Source organism: Daucus carota, chromosome 7, assembly GCF_001625215.2.
Source record: "Daucus carota subsp. sativus chromosome 7, DH1 v3.0, whole genome shotgun sequence".
Taxonomy (NCBI): Eukaryota; Viridiplantae; Streptophyta; class Magnoliopsida; order Apiales; family Apiaceae; genus Daucus; species Daucus carota.
Window position 1 is genome coordinate 40,455,378 of NC_030387.2, and position 21,364 is coordinate 40,476,741.

Here is a 21,364-nt window from a genome sequence, read left to right on the forward strand (position 1 = left end):
TATGGCCCTGATAAAATGCCAGGTCAATATATACTGAAATTTGAATAAGGCGGCAAATCATGACAGATGAGTAGCTGATGTCCAAATTAAATCACTCTGCAATTTCTCATCTTTGCTCCACAAGATCACTCTCTCATTTCAAACAATGCTCTTCTCAACTACACAATGCTACTCATGTACGCAATTTCAACTCTTCAGCCGACCACATTGTTCCCCCAAAGCCAAGAACTTTCTCTCATATGTTCCAAGCTTTTTCGCGACAAAGAGCGATAAATCCGGGGAAACAAGCGCACGGGCGCATGATTGTATCTGGGTTTCGACCCACTGTGTTTGTGACTAACTGTTTGATTCAGTTTTATGTGAAGTGTGGCGATTTGGGGTGTGCGTGGAAGGTGTTTGATGGAATGTCGGAGAGAGATGTGGTGTCGTGGAATGCGATGGTTTTTGGGTATGCAAGTGTTGGGGATATGGGGAAGGCTCAGGGGGTGTTTGATAAGATGGCGGAGAGGGATGTGGTGTCGTGGAATTCGTTGGTGTCGGGGTACTTGCAGAATGGGGGGTTTGGGAGGGCGGTTGGGGTTTTTTTGGAAATGAGGAGAGGGGGTGTGGATGTTGATCCGACTACTTTTGCGGTTGTGTTGAAATGTTGTTTGGGTTTGGAGGATTATGTTTTGGGGGTTCAGATTCACGGGGTTGTTGTTCGGATGGGGTTTGATTGTGATGTGGTGACTGGAAGTGCGTTGTTGGATATGTATGCTAAATGTAAGAGATTGAAGGAGTCGATACAGGTTTTTGATGAAATGCCTGAGAAGAATTGGGTTTCTTGGAGCGCGCTGATTGCTGGTTGTGTTCAGAATAGAGAGTTTTTTATGGGTTTGAGTTTGTTTAAAGAGATGCAAATGGAAGGAATTGGAGTGAGTCAGTCTATATATGCCAGCGTGTTTCGATCATGTGCAGATGTATCGTCACTAAGCTTTGGTTCTCAAATGCATGGTCATACAATAAAGGCGAACTTTGGTTCTGACATCATTGTAGGAACTGCCACTCTTGATATGTACTCAAAGTGTGGTAAATTATCTGATGCCAGGAAGCTTTTTGATAGGTTGCCAAATCATAACCTGCAATCCTATAATGCCATTATTGTTGGTTACGCTCGAGCCAGTCAAGGTTCTGAAGCACTGCAACTTTTTCGTCGTTTAGTAAAATCTGGTCTTCGTTATGATGAAATAAGCTTATCTGCCGCATTTAGTGCTTGTGCAGAAATTAAAGGATATTTTGAAGGCATGCAACTTCATGCATTGGCTCTCAAGAGTACTTATTGGTCTAATGTCTGTGTTGCTAATGCCATGTTGGATATGTATGGAAAAGTTGGAGCCTTGACTCAATCATTTTGCGTGTTTGATGAAATGGAAAGAAGGGACCCTGTTTCGTGGAATGCCATAATTGCAGCTTATGAACAGAATGGAGATGAAGAAACAACTCTATCTTTCTTAGTTTCCATGCTGCGTTCCAATATGGAACCAGATGAGTTCACCTATGGTAGTGTTTTAAAAGCTTGTGCAGGTAAGCAATCACTGAACTATGGCATGGAAATTCATGGAAGAATAACGAAATCTGGAATGGGATCGGACTCCTTTGTTGGAAGTGCTCTTGTTGATATGTACTGCAAGTGTGAAAAGGTGGAAGAAGCAGAGAAGCTCCATAACAGAATGGAAGAAAAAACAATTATGGCGTGGAATGCAATAATCTCTGGATTTGCATTGGTTGAACAAAGCGAAGAAGCTCAGAAATTCTTTGCTCACTTATTAGAAATTGGAGTTGCCCCTGATAACTTCACATATGCAACAGTTCTTGATACTTGTGCTAATCTGGCAACCATTCAACTTGGTATGCAAATCCATGCTCAAGTTATTAAGCAGGAAATGCAAGTAGATGTTTTTATATGCAGCACTCTTGTTGACATGTATGCAAAATGTGGGTACATGCAAGACTCAAGATTAATTTTCGAGAAAGCATCAAAACGTGACTTTGTGACATGGAATGCGATGATTAGTGGCTATGCACAGCATGGTCTTGCAGAAGAGGCCCTTCAGATTTTCGAGGCCATGCAATTGAAGAATGTGAAACCAAACCATGCAACTTTTGTGGCAGTCCTCCGTGCTTGCGCTCATATGGGACTTGTCAAGAGAGGGTTGAAGTACTTTTACTCTATGTCAAGGGATTATAAATTAGATCCCCAACTAGAACATTACTCATGTATGATTGATATATTAGGGAGGTCAGGCCAAATTAATGATGCCCTAAAGCTTATCGATGAGATGCCTTTTGAGGCTGATGATGTAATTTGGAGAACACTACTTAGTATTTGCAAGTTGCAAGGGAATGTAGAGATGGCAGAAAAAGCAGCAACTTCTCTCCTAAAACTGGACCCCCAAGACTCTTCTGCATATATTCTTCTATCAAATATATACGCTGATGCAGGAATGTGGGACGAGGTCTCCAAATTGAGGAAATTAATGCGGTATACTGGACTGAAAAAGGAGCCTGGTTGTAGCTGGATTGAGTTGCAGTCAGAACTGCATATGTTTCTTATTGGAGACAGAGCTCATCCCATGTGCAAAGAGATATATGAAAAGTTAGATTTATTAACAGATGATATGATATTGCTCGGATATGATCCTGATATCATTTCACTCATCCAAGACGTGGAAACAACAAGAACTGTAGCCTGCATGTAGTATCTCATAGCTGAAAGTGAAGATACTGACGCCTTGCTTCTCAGTTGCTCCTTACCCAAACTGTATGCAACTAAGTGCTCGATGTTCCCACAGTTTTAAGTGACAACATTTATAAACCTTGCTAGATTTTTCTTAATGATGCCGGGAGAGACAGTTGAAGACCTGTTGCAACTCATTGGTGAACAACATATATGCCTCATCTTCCTTGTCGTGATCTTTACCTTGGTAAGTTTACAGTTTGGGAACCCAAAGAGATCTCTTAGTTTCTGGTGCTCTTTTTGCAATTTGGAGCTCCGCATAAATTTTTTTAAGGGTGTGAAATATTTCCGAAAACCTGACAGGATAAACAGGGCTCGAATTGGAAGGTTTTAGTTCAGTGTCAATTTCTGATGAAGATCAGAGTTGTTTTAATAGTCAATCGAAAAATTAATTGGTATGCTATATTTTGATTATAGAATATGTTAAATTGTTGTAGCATATACAAAGAAACATATACCATATAATGTCTAGTTTGCATTTTAATCTTCAAACAAGTTATATATTGGAGATGTCGGTTGTTTCAGACGAAATAGATTGTTCAAATGGATTGTGTCATGTCATGTTTCATTCAACAATTATTATTTGCTTAATTTTTTAGTCGAATTCGAGTAGACAAGTATTTTTGGCATGTTCATGAATTCTAACTAATTTTTACAACCCCAACCCGGCAGTCATTTCTAGCACACTGACTTTAACAGCTGGAAGGGATTAAAGTTTCAGACAAATCACAAGGAAAAAACTTTCGGACCATGTGCAGGGAAAGGTAATTATTACTTCTTTGCAAATTGATATCAACCTGACTAATTACGTGTCTTCTGAGATTGCTCACTTACCCATTGTAGTTGATACGCATGTGCACATTATTGTTTGTTTGAAGTCTTAAATAAATAAAAATGGAGCAAGACTGTATTTTCCTAGTAAACATCTTTTGTGTATTCCTCCAACGTATTTTGGATCTTCTGATTTTGCCTGAAAGGGTATGGTGCTAGATACACTATGCAAGGGCATAAGATTTTTTTTTTTTTTTTATATTCCTTGGATGTGGAAATTATATCTGTTGAATTCTTGTCATTGGTATATATCAGCTAAACTATTTGTTAAACAGGTGTTTGCTGATGAATTAGACATTTGTTTTTATGTGTTCTAGCAGATGTTACAAATTAACTCACTAGATGATATTGAAGTAATGTATTTCTATCAAGGCATAAAGCTGTGATTAGAAATATTGATTTTTTTTAATCCTGTGCCATTGCCTGCAATTTAAGCAGAACCGCGAGTATTTTAGTTAAGTTTATTGTGTTTATGTACTGGCTTGCTTTTTAAAATTTAAAATTGTTAGATATCTAATGCATTATATATTGGGTATTTCTTCTTTTTGCTGAAATGCCTGGCTTTTGTAATTCTGCAAGTTGGATATGATTCACCATGGACTTCGACCTTTGTAGCTCTGATACTTAGTAATTTGAAGGTGATTCCATTGCTTGCACTTATGTTTTGCATTACATCAAATGTTTTGTTCGTTTCACCTAACCTTGCAGTACATTTCCTAAGTATATAATTCCCCTGAAACTTGGGTAGTTTTGTACTTCCGTACGGAGCCAACTCATATTTTTCTTAACAAATCAAATAAATATATTTGAAATTCTATCTACAAAATGTGATTGTTTGTTCAGCCTTTAATTTTAGGACCGAATTATTGTTTTTTCTTACTGAATTGATCAAGTGTAAAAGAAAAGAAAGTATTAACTTCCTCTCCTCCAAGCTATTGCAGGTAATTTTATGGCAGCTGCCGAATGAATGTAAAGCCCAAGCAGTTGACTTGGAGGATTTGCTTGATCAGGACAAGCCCGGATCAAGGTGACCAAAAGCCGAAGCCACCTCCCTGGTATTACTTAGTCAAGTGACACCAGTAATACTTAGTTTATATATTACACAATATAAATTTACAGGCATGCGGAATTTTTTTTCAGGAGTTGAAACTTGAGTTCAAGATTTAAAGTATACTGATTTCAAAAAAAAAGATTCAAAGTATACATTATATATAAGTATATAAACTAATAGTATGTTGGTTTTATTTTTATCTGTTGGTATCTGTCTAAATAAATGATTATATTTAAATTTATATGTTTTGTTATATTATCTTACAATAAATCTTTAACCCTTAAAAATAAATTTAAAAAATTAGTAGGTCCAAGACATGTATTTAAATTAATGTGTTTAAATGTTTAAAATAATAACCAGGTCTATAATATCAAACCAGCTAAATTATTTACCTTAAATAATTAAATCTATTATTATAGATAAAAAAAAATTACTCCCTCTGTCCCAACAGTTTATTTATATATATTTTTTAAAATCATTATCCTTATTTTTTCAACTTTTTCGCACTTATTTTATATATTCTTTTAACCTCCATACCATCGAGGTCCAACCGATACATATAACTTAAAATTTTTAAATATATATTAATTATAAATAATATCCAACTCACAAAAATAAGTTTTAATACACAATGTTCATAAATCGGTCATCGACCAATAATCAAAATTTTATAATTGTCTGTCACATTATAAAAAAACATGTAAAAACAGGACACCCGAATTTTTAGCACCCTATTTTTACAATTTTGTTGCAGTTGAGACTGAGAATGTTCCTCAGAAAACAGAGGCATTTACAATCCGATCGTTTTTGGTTTTTGACATGTGGATTCGGATGAAATAGCGAAGATGCAGATGGATCGAGTATGCGTTACGAATGAATCACAGTTGGAGATTCTGACTAGGGGTGAGCATTCGGTTCGGGTATCCATAAACCGAATGGATATATCCGAAATATTATGGTTCGGATATCGAACCGATAAAATATAATTCGGTATATGGAATGTTTTTAGATAATTTCGGAATTTCGGTTTTTTAAAACGGATTTTTGGATTTATCCGAATTAATCAAAAAATCCAAAATTTTGTAAAAAATATCTTTTATACTATTCTCATCTACTAATTTATATAGTTATGTTGTAACTTATCCTTTAGGTTTTTTTGAAACATAATAAACAATTTCAAATTTCAAATATTATCCATGTGTATGTTTATCATTTGGTTGTCTCTAATAAGCTATGATTTATCAATTTATATCTCTAAGATAAATTATGATTTGCATTTTGTTTTATTTAAATAAATGGTGCCTTATGTTCCTGTAGTTTGACTAGTTAATATGGTCTAGAATGAATATTATAATTTCATTTTAAGAATTTCATTTTCTTTTTAATTTTGTTATACACATGCAGTTTGTGTTATATGCACAATTAAGGCTGTGTTATATGATATTTCTTGTTGTTTGGTTTTTTGGAAAGTTCGGAATCCGATCCGGATTAATATTAATGGTTCGGTTTCCATCCGAAATTAATTCGGTTCGGTATTTGGAAATGAAATTTCACATTTTTGGAAATTTGGATATCCAAAATAATTCCGGTTCGGTAACCAAATTTCCGAATACTCACCCCTAATTCTGACAGTCTGTCACATTTTGGCATTTTCATATTTAATGATACTCTACTGTACATGTGCCCCCACCTCATCTTATGCCAGACAGACAACGTACGGCCCGCACGCCATCCACTTGATTCAATGTAGATTCACTTCAAACTTCGTACCTGGGAACTTGTGAGCATATTTGTTACACTTAAGATAAATACTCCCTCCGTTTCAAATTAGATGTCCACTTTAAAAAAATCACACAGTTTAAGAAAAGTGGTTGTTCACAAATTAATTGCATTAAATGATCAAAATATGTGGAGTGGGATTGATCTAGGAAATATAAATAAGAGATATGTGGAGTAGAATTGACTTTGGAAATATACATTTGCATTGAAAGTTGATGTGGACAAGTAATTTGAAACAAAATTTTTTCTTAAAAGTGGACATGTAAATTGAAACGGAGGGAGTATAAACAAATTTCCTGAACCCCGTTAACAAGACACAAATTCTCTTGTACAAGGAGAGATGGATATCTTGAACGCCCGGTAAAAGTAGTTTTTTTTCAAAAAAAAAATCTGAATTATAATAGTAATAATATATATATATTTTTAAAAAATATTAAAATAATAATTTTAATTATGTGGTGTAACTTAGATGTGCGTCAACAAAATCCTAAAAAATTATATATCATTTAAATGATTTATATTTCAAAACAAAGAAGAAATTATACTCGATTTTTGTATAATATAAATTCCCATGTTATATAATTTACAATTCCTCCTGGATCATTTAGTTTAGATTGATATAAAGTAACATTTTTCTGACTCGCAATTTATAATATATACACTCTCTCATTCATTCAGATAAAAGGAGTTACGATTTTTTTCACTTTAGAATTTATCAAATTTATTAATAGTAATAAATCTAATATGTAACGAAATTTTAATAGACAAATTTATGATATTTAAATGTTTGACCAACAACCTCTGTGCATCATGAAATTATTGTCCGAAATTCTCGATATTTTGCTAATTTATTGAATTCCTGAAGAACACAGGCGACCCTTTTTCAAAAACTGTAATTCCCACTTTTTTTTTTTACCAATTTACAACCGCATAGAATTATATATTTATATACAATTATACATACAGTTTTATTGCGTCAAGCTATCTCTTTTCTTGTTGTGTTGCAGCTGAACCCCATTGAAATTTGACCCGGAGAAATACAATTCATCTATCTTCTGGGTTCTTCAAATCTTACAATTTTCAGGTATGATTTTAATTTCGTGTTTTTAATTGCAGCCCACATATTTTTATTATATTCTTGTCATACCCTTCTCATTTTGATCATTTATTGTGTGTATGTGTATGTATACATGTGTATGATGTAACAAGAAATTGTTTAATATTTCTGATCATTTGTGATAGGTTTGGTATAATTAGGCCATGTAGATTCTTGAAATTCTTTTGATTTTTCCCATATTGAATAAATTGTTTTTTTACAAGTTTGATTCAAGAAAGATGTTCAAAGAAGCTAAATTTATGTATTTTTGTATAGATCTTCTTGGATTGAGGTCAAGGGGTTCAAGCTGCTTAATTAAGGTTAAAACAGATTCAATCTCAACTTAAAAAGGAAGAGTTTGTAGAAGAAAATGACAATAGTGACACAAGAAAATAATAGATCAAGGAAGAACAAGAATTCAATCAGTGATCCGCAGGAACCTTTGTTACCTACCAAGCATGAGGAAGATGTTGGTTTTGACGAGTTTAACGGGGCTTCGTTTACTGGAGCTGTTTTTAATTTGTCCACCACTGTTGTTGGTGCTGGAATTATGTCATTGCCTGCGACTATGAAGGTTTTGGGTTTGGTTCCGGGGATTCTTGTGATCATTTTTATGGCATTCTTGACGGAGGCTTCTATTGAGATGCTAATCAGGTTTAGTAAGGTCGGGAAGTCATCTTCTTATGGAGGTCTTATGAATGATGCATTCGGAAAGTACGGAAGGATGGTGCTGCAAATATGTGTTTTAGTTAATAACATTGGTGTACTTGTTGTGTACATGATTATCATAGGTGATTGCGTAATAATGTGAATGAATCTCTTCTCCAAATTAGAATTATGTTAGTATTCGTGCTTAAACTGATTGCTATTATTCTGTATTCACTATCCTAAGGTGATGTTCTTTCGGGAACAACCGCTGATGGAGTTCACCATGCTGGTGTTCTGGAAGGATGGTTTGGAGTGCAGTGGTGGAATGCTCGTACTATTGTCCTCCTTATCACAACCCTTGTGGTTTTTGTTCCATTGGCTTGTTTAAAGCGTATAGGTGAGCGTTTATTATCAAGAAATGATTAAGAATTTGTATGCTTTCTGAATTCTTTTGTCTTTGTTGTTTTACTCGTCAATGATAGACTTTACTATCGTCTGTGCATGAAGATCTTTGAATAAGTATACTAGAATTGTACAAAAAGGAAGAAAAAAAGAATAAGTACACCAGATCTTATATTTATCCAAGTATTCTGCCGTATAACTTAACTCTATCAGTAAGTTGATCAACTGATACTGTAGAGCTGATGATTATTGTACGATATTTCATACTTGCAGATTCATTGAGATATACATCTGCATTATCAGTGGCACTTGCAGTTGTGTTCCTTGTTGTCACAGCAGGAATCACAATTTTCAAGTTAATAAGTGGAAGCATTATGATGCCCAGATTGCTACCTGAAGTTACTGATGTCACATCTGTGTTTAAACTATTCACTGTAGTACCTGTTCTTGTTACTGCATACATCTGTCACTACAATGGTGAGAAGCTAATTATATATATATTCGCCTTCTTATGTGATGCATTTTTGGAGGGATTGTTGTAATTTAGTAAAAAATTACTGAGTATATGCAAACGCTACCTCTCTGATCAACATAAGCTATTGTTTTTCTGTAGTATAAGTTTTAAACCACATTCTAAATTCTGTCAATAAAGTTTCGGCTGGGTCAGGGTTTCGGACAAACTAGAGCAGTTTGACCTCATGTCCAACTACTTTAGCTTAGTTTTTTGGATGGTAGTGCTAACATTAATGATTAATCCAAATTTGCAGTTCACACAATAGAAAATGAACTTGAAGACAGGACAAAGATAAAAGCAGTTGTCCGTACCTCGCTTGTTCTCTGCTCATCCGTGTATGTAATGACAAGCCTCTTTGGGTTTCTTTTATTTGGTGATGAAACTCTTGATGATGTGCTTGCCAACTTCGACACAAATCTAGGAGTTCCATATAGCTACTTGCTTAATGATGCAGTTCGTGTTAGTTATGCTGCACATTTGATGCTTGTCTTTCCCATTGTTTTCTTCCCGCTAAGATTAAACCTGGATGGGCTCTTTTTCCCTTCTGCCAGACCTTTGGTTTCCGACAATATAAGATTTGCATCGATCAGCTTTGGCCTAATTGCTCTTATTTTCTTGGGTGCAAATTTCATACCTAGCATCTGGGACGCATTCCAGTTCACGGGGGCCACTGCTGCAGTTTGTATAGGTTTCATCTTTCCTGCTGCAGTTACTCTTGCGTAAGTAACCTTATCTGTCATTTATATAGCTAAACCAATGTCTATTAATTTTTGGATTATATCACTGTAAACTTCGCATATAGGCCATAATACAAATGAATTATGCATGATTAGGATAATGGTCCATTTAAACTTTTCGCTGATAGTTTTTTTGGAGAGAAATATAGATAACTGCTAACTTAATGAATATTGAGGATGAAATAATGATATATTTCTATCTTTTGGTGTTTTAAATTTAAGTCTAGGGATTTAGTGTTTTTTTTTTTTAATTTTGAAAGACACATGCTAGTTTTACTTAAATGACTCGCATCTCAAATGATGGAAACTATAAAGCCATGAGAAAAAGAGATAACTTCAATGTCGATATTTGATGATCAATAAATTCATAGTAACTCATTTCCTGTTTTTGTCACACCAGGGATCGTCATAAAATAGCTACAAAGAAGGACAAGATCTTGTGTGTCTTCATGATTGTCCTTGCTGTCTTCTCTAACCTGGTAGCTATTTACAGTGATGCTTATGCATTGCTCAAGAGAAATGAATCACCACGGGAGTGATCTCTGTTCTTTACATGACAGCATCGGCAGGATTGTTTTGTGGAATCAAGAGCTCGGGTTTCTGAATTTTTGCCAAGTCAGAGTTTTCATAGAAAAGCATATGATCACTGTTGAAGTCACTACTGCTTTTTGGAAACTGTATATAGGTTTATGCCTTGGATACATTTCTCCTAGTTTGCTACCTGGTGTGTTGATTTCTTGTTGTATGATAGTATATTATTGTCAATACAGGCAATAGAAATAACAAGAAAGCTGCCTCTGGTTCAAGATTGAAACCCTTGTGCTCTTCTTGATACTACTGTAAATCTCATAGTCTATGTATTTCAAATTTGCTGGTGATGTTAAATGTACAAGTATTACTAAAAATATAAATATTCTATTTTTTGGTAACTTCAGATTCTCTTTATTTATTTTCTTGAAATTCAGGCATATTGATCTTAATCGATATGGCTCCTTTGCTCCTTGGTAGTACGATTCAATTCAAATGCTATCGCGTTATCATATGCTGAATAACAACGATAAAAACACTAAGATTCACATTCAATATATAAGCCATATCTAGTTACGAAGTACAGTTATGAACTAACATAACAAAGAAGTTAAATGAACCATATCAGACACTGCTATAAATGAGGTGAAAGGCTGAGACTAATCGAGAACAACTTTTAAATAAAAAAAAACGGGAAAATAGATGACGGTGAGATCAAAGTTAAAGAATGATGATAAGTATCCGTAGTGAACTGAATTTGCTTTGAATATATACGTAGCAAAGAATCTTTGTTGTTAATACAATTATACAAACTATCCTATGATATGTATAGAAACTGGAATAACTTTACAAAATGGTATGATACCTATGCACTGTAGACATCTTCAGCCGCTGCAGGGTAGAGACTTCTGGAGAGGGTAGGGGGGTGCTTCAGCCGCTTGACGGAGGAAACTTCTGGAAGGAGGGGGGGGGGGGGGATCAGATAGTGGAACCTCCATTTTGCTAATGGCCAACTCCAACAAGCCTCTGACAATCAATATCTTGGTAAAAGTTGCTTGCAATGCATTGTCAGCAAGAAAGGAACATAATTAATTGTAGATGAGCATTGCTGACTGACAGATTAGTTAAAAAAATAGAGTGACTCGAGGACGTCTTTCAGTTCAAAGTCTCCACGTTCGGGGAGAGGTGGGAAGCATAATGTGGGGAAAGACTTCTGGAATCCCTCCAACAACTGTATGAAAACAAGGAAGATGTAAAATGCAAAATGCCAAAGATGAGTGATGCATAGATACAGACAATATACCCAAAAAGGTCGCTCAAATTGCTTTAAAACCCGTGAACAACAAAAAAGCTGTTACTAATAAATTTTCTCAATATTTATTTATTTCTTTATTCATTTTTTTTTTGGGGGGGGGGGGGGGGGGGGGGGGGGGGGGGAGCTTAACACGCTATAAAATTTGATCCGGAGTGGTGGACCTCGGGACCTGCATATACATCTATGAAAACATTGAAATTTGACAACTAGCAGGCTAAATTCATTATAGTTCATATAGAAGTCAACTTCAAATATATGTATATAATAATTTTCCTTGCTCACGATGGTGCTCCACAAAAAATGACATGCAGACTGTAAATTATCCTCTTTACATGCGCACCAAAAAAAAAATTGATGTGCAAGAGTTAAGTTAAAGGAAGACAGTGGAAAGATAGCATACGTTTTCCAATATTGGTCTTTCGTAGAGTTCAACAAACTTCTCTCTCAGTATCCTGTTCATTTCATCCACATCACATGCATGTGTCCAATATGAATCATGCACCCCTGTGAACATGAAGTTCAGCTAACACTAAAAACATAATCCAAAATATGTACTGCAGTTTTAGTTGAGTTGGGATGAAGAAACCTGAACCTGCAAAATTGAGTCCTGCCTTTTTGCATGCCACAGCTGTCATCATCATATGAGAACCATCCAGGGAGTGAACAAAATTTGGAGGGAAAGCTGTTCTTTGTCGTTTGACCATGACCTAGGGAGGTTACATACCATCATACTCAAAATATTCAGTGTATGAAGCTTAGATATTGAATATACTGGATAACCAAATAACTGGCAAACTTAAGTGTACAAATCAATCTTCATCAGATATATACCTTTTCCGTTTCCCGCTGCAATGTCAAAACCTGTAGCGAAGTCCTAATCTGCAGGAAACAAAGACAGTAAAATGACACAAACAAGATTATGATCATGAGAAAGGTTTATATTATATATATGATGTGTAACACTACAGCTTACTCCCTCTGTCCCATTCATTTCTATAAGTTTTTTTCCCACTGCTCGACAGGCACTTCAATGCTTATCAAATATAGTTCTATAACTTATTTTTAAAATTTTCTTTTTTCTGAATAAAAGTTTAACATTTAAATTTGTATTAAAAAAAAAGAAAATCTTAAAGAAAAGTTATAAAACTATATTTTACAAGAGCATTAATGTGCGTGCCGCGTCCCCGTCCCCCAATGTATACAACTCAGGGGGACGGAGGGAGTATCAAAAAGGAACAATAGTAGAAAATTGCATCAGACGTGTTTAGCATGACTTACATGATGTCTTCCAAATTTCCGGTAAGGCTGCACAACTGGGAGTCCAAGCGGGGTTATCCATCGCACTGGTTGATTTTCGGAGGCAATTATCTGAGTAAGCTTTCTAGTTCATTAGTTTATAAAAATATTTGCAGTACAGCAGTAGCAAAGCAGACAAATATGCTTCAAGAACAAAGCAGACAAATATGCTTCAAAGAACAAACAATAAATAAACAGGAAAGTCAAGTGCATGCAAAAGGGAGGAATTGAGCATATACTATCTGGTGGTTGTCTTGGAATAGGCCATATGTAAATCAAATGTTTTTATGCTGAGCCAAAAGTTTAGAAAGTCCATTGCCTAATCAACAAAAGAGATGCTTCTACAGATATTAGATATACTAGCTGACTCTGTCCAAACTCCAAATCACCATGTTACTAAAATATTCTTCTCTTGATGGCTATACAAACATTACAAGCCAAAGCTTTATTTAGAGTCGATAAGTGTTATACTGAGCAAGAATACTGTTTTCTGAACACATCAGCTGATATTACTGACGACTAGCAAAGAATAGTTCTAGTTCACGTGAAAGACACTACAACAAGCTTTTCCTATGGTCATTTTAACATATCTAATGCGGCTGTGATTGACCAGGCCATTCACAATTGTTTTTTCTTTAGAAGTTCTGCTTTCCTATATATATTTAAATTACAATACCTCCAATTATAATTTGATGAATCTAAATTGATTATAACTACATTATGACTTGATCAACAAAATATTGGAAGTGTAGTTAAGGGAGAAACATGAGAATAAAGCAAAGATCTTACTTATATCACCAAAGCCTTTTGACGGTCTATTTTAAAATTTTGGCACAGCTTTTGTGCCTTGGTGACAAAGCTACAAAAACCATAAAAAAATATACTGTACAAAGATTGTGGGACAGCTTAACCAAAAAAAAATATAGGACAGACCTTTGCACAATCTCCTAGCCAGCTCATGATACTGCGTGCAGCTTCAAACATCTCACCCAGTGCAGTTAATGTAACCTAAATAAGCAGATAAATTAATCTTTTTCATCCATTAAAAACAAAATACTTCAAAGTTTAAATATAAATGGAGCATGCACATAAATTCATTATTTTCACAATTTATATCTCACGACAGTTCTTGTCATAGATTTATCCTGCTGGACAGATCCATGTTCATGATCATTGTCAAACATGAAGTAGTAAGTACATCTAATGTTAGCCGTCGAACTTAATTTTTACAAGCAATTCAACACCAACACCTGAGTTCCTAGGCATGTGGGTTGGTTTCTGTTTAGAGATTTGGTATCATGCAAAGCTCATGAAAGGTCGCCAAGTCTTGTCAATTTAAAAGTACAAAGATATCGCAGCACCTGATTTTGAGTGTTTTTAGCTGGCTATATGGAAATGTTTCAACTCAAATTACAGATGCAAGGCTATTTAAGTACTAATTAACTGTTCTTACTCTTGCAGCATAGCAAGCCGCACGAAAGAGCTCTGCATCATCTTCAATGGAACCACGTTCCTTCAACCTCTTTTTAATCTGATCACGAGCACCAATATAAGTAACACCATATACTGAGGTCATCACAGTCTGCTTCACCAACTTCCTGTCTACCTACGAATTATCAATTCCTTAAATTAGTTGCAAAATGCTATCCAGTAAAAGCATATCGAAATCCTGAAGGAGATGACAATGAGTTGAGAGGTACTCTGCATGTACATCCTAAGCAGTGTTATCAGTTTTGTGGTTGGAGGTGAGTCTACTTGACCGGAAAATTATAGTAGGTAAAGATTTATTTACTCAATGCGCAACAGAATGATACATGCATGCACTCTAGCACACATTTAACATGTAACACATGGATCAAGTAGGGTCTAAAATCTAGATCAAATTTACACTTTTTATATAAAAAAAAATTAATTATGAACATGCTAGCTACAAAGGTTCCACAAAATTCAGCAGGACTAAATTTCTACATCATCAATGCCGGAGAGGACTTACCGATCTCAGCCTAGGTTATAATTCTTCTTGTTTAGGTCAAGTTCTTTTGATTAATGTAATTCAACTAAACATTTAGGAATGAGCGTTCCCTATGTAGGGAATGAGTCAATCCTGGGAACTACCATTTAAAGTTTTTATTTACTAGAAACTGGCCCTAATTGAAGTCTATTTATTTGAACAAACCAATATGGGATTTCATATGGGCATGGTTATTTGCTCATTCAAGCTATTATGACAATATCAAGCCTTCAGGGTCTGGTGTGGGGAGAAATGTTAAAACATAGGAACCTCCGCATGATTAGAATAACAAGTGGGATTTTCTTTTATTCAAAAAAAAAAGTGGGATTTTCTGAAATGCACGATAAGATACTAGTAGTAAAGGATTCAGTCAGTGATGCCATTATTTTATTATCAGCATCTTAACTCTGACAAGTAGATGAAAGGAGCATAATCTATTAGACTGTCACACATGGTTCAGTTTTAATTTCTCAATAATTTCGTGTTCTCTCTTGCATCAGGGAAATTGGAACTTCAAAATTAGAGAGTGAGAGTATAAGAGGAAGATTAAGGGAGAGGATGATAGATAAAGACAGTGATATGTGAGATAAGCATACGCCAAATACATCACTCAAATAGTTCCCAACAAATATTCAACCTAACCTTGTGACCAACTAAAGATGATATAGCTAGTTATAGTAGGTATGATTTCTCACAATTACCTTGACTGAATTTGTTGTAAACAGTGACACATGAAAATTTTTAAGATCTTTCATTCAAAGGCCACAGCACAAATTAATATATATTCTAACAACTGCAGAAGATCGGCTAGTAACGATGTGACCATGGAAGTATTATATGTGCTGACTGCAAACTACCTGATTGACTAAATTTCTTGCACACACTGCCTCGGAAAAAGTTGCAGGATCTTTCTTTGCATCATCCTGTACTATTTTAAGAACTCTGCAGTCAAAAGAAAAATGGTACAGTTAGTTAAAATTAATTTCTTCTCACAGCAACTGATAGCACTTCAGTTAGCACGTCAGTCACACTTGCATTGTTTCTCTGTTACTTGGAAATTGAAAACAACATAGTACATACTAAAAATTGTGACATTTAGGTATTCTATTTGTGAACATGTCACTGGACAATCCATATGCCACCTTGAGTATAACTTTTGATTGTGTTAGCAAGTAGAAAGAAAATATTGAATCATGCTTCGTGTTCAATCAAAAAGCTTCAGGCGTCAAGTTGTTTTCTAAATTATTCTACAGACAACAGCAAGTCAACTGTGAAGTACATGTAGGATTAAATCCTTCTACCATTTTGTAATGTACGAAAATTTCAAAAAATACGAATGAAGCCACATTCATTCTGCTCAATTTTAACTTCTCGAAGAGAAGAATCCAGCAATTAGATTTCAAAACTCTAACAGAAAGTTCCTTATTTCAAAATTTTCTAATTTAATGTCCTTGCTTCATATAATCCCATTATCTGATGTGTGTCAAATCTTTTTATAAATGGATATTCAAGAAAGTATGACAATCACTAGGCAATAAAAAGATGCTAAAAGAAAAACACACATTTATACCCTCATTCATCCCCTTCCACTTCATTACTATGAATGAAAATAATGGAATTAAAACAATAAGCAAAATACATGAAGGGAAAATAAGAGGTCACCTAGCTGCTATACCAGAGTAAACATCTGCAGGCTCACCACCTGCAATCAAATTAACAGCATCCGCTCCCAGCTAACAAAAAAAAACTAGTAAGGAACCAACAAATTACACATCTAATCCATAAATAAATAAAATTTTGATGACAATATTTAATTATACATCAAAAAGACATATTGAAACTAAAATCTAATACCTTGTCTCTTCCAAGGGCAGCATAATGCTGTAATCCATTGCAAGAGCCGTCCTGGAATAAAACCCACAGGAGAAGAAAATGAAAAACTGCACACTTAAATCAACAAAATAACTCCTGAAACTAGTAGAGAGAATCTCATGGATTCCACTATATGATACAGTGCTGATATATTGGACTTGAGCCATTACCAGTAAACGACAACAAAATAGAGGCATCTGCATTTCTCAGTAAAGTTCGAGTAAACAGACTTCAGACTTCACACTTTTGACAATTAATCTTTTTCTTTTACAATTATCAAAATTCTGGAAACTGATTCATACGTAAGCTTCTATATGTTTCATCGGCTCATTACATGGTATAATGAGATACTGATATAATGAAAAACTGCATGCAGCTTCTTATACTCATGAAACAGTTCAACACAAATTTCCATAAAATGCACTAGTAAAACAATAGCTGCTTTATAAAGTTTCCTGTGCAATTGTAAACATGCAAAGTTTTCTTTCAGATGAATTTCTGCTTTTGAACTCTAAGAAGAAATTATATTCCTGGATATTTATGAATCAATGGTTCAGCTCTAAAATAAATTAAACATACACACACACACACACATATATATATCATATTGGCTATATCATATCACAATATTATAATGTGCAAAATACATATGGCATGTCCTAGTTGACTCGACCTCTGAGTGTGTGTTCTATGTGGTTTTGCACTTAGATTTGTTCAGCAAAAATCTCCACAGCGAAGTTGTACCTGGTGTACAGGAATATGTGAAATCGTTGTCTCAGGCGATGAGCTCCTCAGAGCTTCAGAAAGATTAATACACACAGCCAAACACTGAAATGGATCTTCTGCTTTTAACCACCATCGCCTTCCTTCTAGTGGTTTATCCGCAGAATCAAAAATATCATCAAGATGACTTTCAGTAAATGCTATTCGGCCATCGTGAGATAATTTGTCCACACCACCAGCATATAAATTTGCCAGGTGTATCTTCAGCCAGTGTAGGCCAGACTTTCCAAGAGGTCGACCCTCTGCAAACTCCAATATACCCCGACAAACATCAGAACCAAGATGGTTTAAGTGTGGATGTATGGGGTATGCACGACCTCGAAAGTCCAGGTTGTGTGGGTAAAAGAAGCCTTCTTCATCCCTTAACCTGCGCGCTACCTGTACATACATATGAATGCAGATATCATACATAAATCCTACTGATAGCTTGACTTGCAACCTCCAACAAAATGCAGCTATCCTTACAGAAAGCTTGAGTTCTATATCACATCTCTGTGAATGTCTTTCACGGTTTTCCTTCTTCACTTTTTTAATTTTCCACTTCCATTGCTTAACAACAGCTTCGTCTTCTGTGTCCGGTTGCTCTGGTAAAGGAAGCTGCAAGGTATCGATTACATAAAAGCAATAACATGATAAATGATATGGCATTCACCTCCTAGCACACTTGCACAAAAGCCAACAAGAAAAATTATAGAACTGTAGGAGAATCAAATGAATAGGACCATTAGAATGCAAGAGGTGATTGTGGAGCAAAAAAACTCACATCATCACGGTCAACCAAATCAGCAAGACGACCTCCGCTATTCCATATCCTGTCAACAACATTAAGTACAGTTTTGTGCACCCTCCATTTGGTATTTCCAAGTGTATCAAGGGCCTAGCATCACATCAAAAAATTAAATTGACCGTCAGCCATGACCCTTTGATAGTTCAGCAGCATTCCTTACTGAAACGCATTCATTATTAACAAATGACAAGTTTTCCAACCTCAAAGACAAATTCCAACTGTTTCTTGGGGGCCCTCTTAATAGCTTCCCTCTGTTGCCTCGCTCCACGAATGCGCATAACGTATGATGGTAAAAACAGGTGTGCCCCCTTGTCATAACTGCCATTGAAAAGGTATTAGCCAGTGGTTATAGGCCCTTCACCAAGTCTCACATATATTAACACCAAATTAAGTAGAATTCCAAAGACCCGCCATTTAAGGTTCAAATTGAATTCCACATTAAAAGTAAATGTTTTTGTGTGTGTCACGTGCTTGATTATAACATGCTTCAAGTATAATTTCGGAAAAATATCTTATTTGAATCGTGGATCTTACAACCTACTAACTACATTTCAAGCTCAAGTAATTTTTATAAAAACATTTATAAACTGGGATAGAAAAATCATATTATATTTTTTTATTATACCCTGTCCACTTGACTGGAGGCACCAACATTGGCATATAAGGGATAACCATGTGCCTGACCTGCCAGAGAAGCAAAAAATATTAGAAGAGGACTGAAACAAATAATAATAATAATAATAATAATAATAATAATAATAATAATAATAATTATTATTATTATTATTATTATTATTATTATTATTATTATTATTATTATTATTATTATTATAATAAAATATGCCCGCTAATAAGATTAGACTTTGAGAAATTAATGAAAGCTAGTCTTTTGGTCAATAATTACACTTGATTCCAATAATTTAAGACTGGTATGTTGTTCCACCTATAACCTGTACAATCAATTACTAAGCTGGTGTTGTTCCATGACGCAAAGCAAAAAAATTTCTTACAGTTTTGTCAAGTCCACTGCGAATAACAGGGTCACACTGGATAACGCCATATCTTTTAGTCTCCCTGTTTAATAGAACAAACTATAATCTTTAGATTATTCAATCAAATAGAGAACAAATTTCCTAATACTATGGGGGATGCTAAAGTTACTTTGATTCTGTTACACTGATAAACGTGTGTACAAATGCTGGTCGAATATCAGGTGGACCTTCAGCAAACTGGTCAGCTGGAGGTTGTATATATGCACTTTGCAAGAGCAATTCAATTAGACGGCTCCCAACCTGACAAGGTAAAATGAAATGTTGTATTAGGAGATACAAAACAAATTTGTATCCGCCAGGTTGCAGAAAATGCTAACCTTAGCTTTGGCGTCTGGTGTCCAAGGTTTCGTAGGATCCTGACCCTTTATTATTGCCCTTACTGTTTGTAGCTTCTGTTTCTTTATTAAATTATTAACAGTTTTTCTTAGTTTCCCTTCTTCTATAGTTGCAATATCAGACGCAGCATCCTCTTCTTTTCTTGCATCTTTCTTTGCTTTTTTATTTTTTGTCTTCTCCAAAAAGTTGTGTATCCTAATCTGATTCATGACACAAGAGAGCAATTAGCATAGTTGTAACAGAGAAAGAGGACTGGTTTTGGCATTTGTCTTTTTTTTACCTCTTGATCAATGGCCTCCCCTACCGCACAGGCAGCTTGTACCACCCTAGCTGTGCCTTGTCCACCTCCTGCCATCAACAATCCCATCACCTTATGCATTGTTATAACTGCCATCATATCAGCTGGTAACTGATCAAAGTAAGGCGCATATGACGCTTTATTCTTCCCCAATCTACAAACTTCCTGAACTTCACTAATCTTATTAGTCAAAGGCTCAAACCAACCAAGAAACAACGATTTCATATAAGGCAAATTCGGAGCTAAACTCCGATCACACATCTCCTTCAACAAATTCCTATACTCCCTGACCGCCTGCACCCACGCCTCCGTCTCAATCTTCACCTGCCTCTTCCTAAGCTTCTGATACTTAAAACCCCCTTCACTCTTCTTCTGCCTCCACCTCATCCTCTGATACCCTCTCCTATCTTCTTTCTTCAATTCATTTAACAACTCCTCAACCTCATTGCCCTCCTCCTCGCAATCCGTCCCCGACACCGCAACATTCTCAGCTACACTACCATAACTCCTCAAACCCAACCCATTAAACCCAACATCATTCCTACTAAAAATCCTATCTTTTCGCAACCCGAAAAACCCCATTTCTAAAAAACCCTCCCTAGACCAATAACCACCCTCAAAAGGCCTATATTTATCAAATTCACCATAAAAAACAGAACTTGAACAACCAAGAAAACCGCAATTACTACTAGTACCAAGTGAAGAAAACTGAACCTTGAAAGAACCAGAAAATCTTGGAGATGCAAACACTACTTTTCTTGTAATGTTTCTCAACATGCCTCCAGGGGATTCTGCACAGACCAAGTGAGTGTCAGAGGCTAATTGATCAAAAGTTGTTGTTTTTATGCCAAATGAAATGGGGGGTTTTGTAGTAAACATCAAACTGTTTGATTATGAAACATTTGAAGAAAGATTGTCATTACAGAACTGGGGAAGATTTGCAGGGTAGGAGCCACTGAAAAAACCTAAAAACCCTTGTTAAACCTTGGAATACTCTGTATCTATATGTTCAGTTAATTTTCTAATTGTATCTAGCCTCTAGGTGTTCGGTTTAGTTTGGGTATTTTTCACAAATAAAATAAATATGTAAATTTTTATGGCAAATTGATTGGGTTTTTTACATATATTTTAAAACTCGTTTGTATAACTCAAATTAATAATTTTCAAAATTTTATTTTATCAAATAAGCATACATTATTATTAATATTATAGTGTATAATAATATATTATTATCATAAATATTATAATATGT

General features: G+C 35.2%; 3 protein-coding genes across 9 annotated transcripts; 2 read left to right on the plus strand and 1 right to left on the minus strand.

Moving 5' to 3' along the window:
* Positions 1-5,839, plus strand: LOC108193775 (pentatricopeptide repeat-containing protein At3g02330, mitochondrial). Of its 7 annotated transcripts, XM_064081104.1 has the most exons (5): positions 1-2,963; positions 3,449-3,540; positions 4,187-4,245; positions 4,549-4,662; positions 5,499-5,839. In XM_064081104.1, exon 1 carries the CDS (start codon positions 78-80, stop codon positions 2,736-2,738), a length of 2,661 nt encoding a protein of 886 aa, XP_063937174.1. In that variant the 5' UTR covers positions 1-77; the 3' UTR covers positions 2,739-2,963; positions 3,449-3,540; positions 4,187-4,245; positions 4,549-4,662; positions 5,499-5,839. The 7 variants fall into 7 exon arrangements, with proteins under 7 accessions (XP_063937174.1, XP_017216082.1, XP_017216081.1 ...); XM_017360593.2 differs by lacking the exon at positions 4,187-4,245 and having other exon boundaries at positions 5,413-5,838; XM_017360592.2 differs by lacking the exon at positions 4,187-4,245 and having other exon boundaries at positions 5,499-5,836.
* Positions 5,840-7,316: 1,477 nt separating this feature from the next.
* LOC108196682 (amino acid transporter AVT6A) lies at positions 7,317-10,763 on the plus strand. The gene is made up of 6 exons (XM_017364079.2): positions 7,317-7,521; positions 7,810-8,324; positions 8,426-8,578; positions 8,857-9,060; positions 9,351-9,816; positions 10,235-10,763. Exons 2-6 carry the CDS (start codon positions 7,904-7,906, stop codon positions 10,371-10,373), a joined length of 1,383 nt encoding a protein of 460 aa, XP_017219568.1. The 5' UTR covers positions 7,317-7,521; positions 7,810-7,903; the 3' UTR covers positions 10,374-10,763.
* LOC108196728 (DNA-directed RNA polymerase 2, chloroplastic/mitochondrial) lies at positions 10,647-21,128 on the minus strand. Its single transcript, XM_017364145.2, has 19 exons — positions 20,095-21,128; positions 19,796-20,014; positions 19,588-19,718; positions 19,437-19,500; positions 19,052-19,110; positions 18,627-18,744; positions 18,403-18,516; positions 18,105-18,236; positions 17,601-18,017; positions 16,839-16,889; positions 16,647-16,717; positions 15,842-15,926; positions 14,427-14,579; positions 13,907-13,981; positions 12,956-13,045; positions 12,509-12,556; positions 12,270-12,384; positions 12,078-12,181; positions 10,647-11,593 (listed from the first exon to the last, which is right to left on the minus strand). Exons 1-19 carry the CDS (start codon positions 20,989-20,991, stop codon positions 11,483-11,485), a joined length of 3,054 nt encoding a protein of 1,017 aa, XP_017219634.1. The 5' UTR covers positions 20,992-21,128; the 3' UTR covers positions 10,647-11,482.
* Between the last annotated feature and the right edge of the window lie 236 nt (positions 21,129-21,364).

Excerpts from the sequence above, each read along its gene's own strand:
- LOC108196728 (XM_017364145.2), bottom strand. The coding sequence starts at position 20,991 with ATGTTTACTACAAAACCCCCCATTTCATTTGGCATAAAAACAACAACT. Across the intron at positions 19,111-19,436 it reads GCAGTGGACTTGACAAAACT|GTCAGGCACATGGTTATCCC; the intron begins GTAAGAAATTTT and ends CTTCTCTGGCAG. Across the intron at positions 13,046-13,906 it reads GGCTAGGAGATTGTGCAAAG|ATAATTGCCTCCGAAAATCA; the intron begins GTCTGTCCTATA and ends AAGCTTACTCAG.
- LOC108193775 (XM_064081104.1), top strand. The coding sequence starts at position 78 with ATGTCCAAATTAAATCACTCTGCAATTTCTCATCTTTGCTCCACAAGA.
- LOC108196682 (XM_017364079.2), top strand. The coding sequence starts at position 7,904 with ATGACAATAGTGACACAAGAAAATAATAGATCAAGGAAGAACAAGAAT. Across the intron at positions 8,325-8,425 it reads TGTGTACATGATTATCATAG|GTGATGTTCTTTCGGGAACA; the intron begins GTGATTGCGTAA and ends CACTATCCTAAG. Across the intron at positions 8,579-8,856 it reads GGCTTGTTTAAAGCGTATAG|ATTCATTGAGATATACATCT; the intron begins GTGAGCGTTTAT and ends TCATACTTGCAG.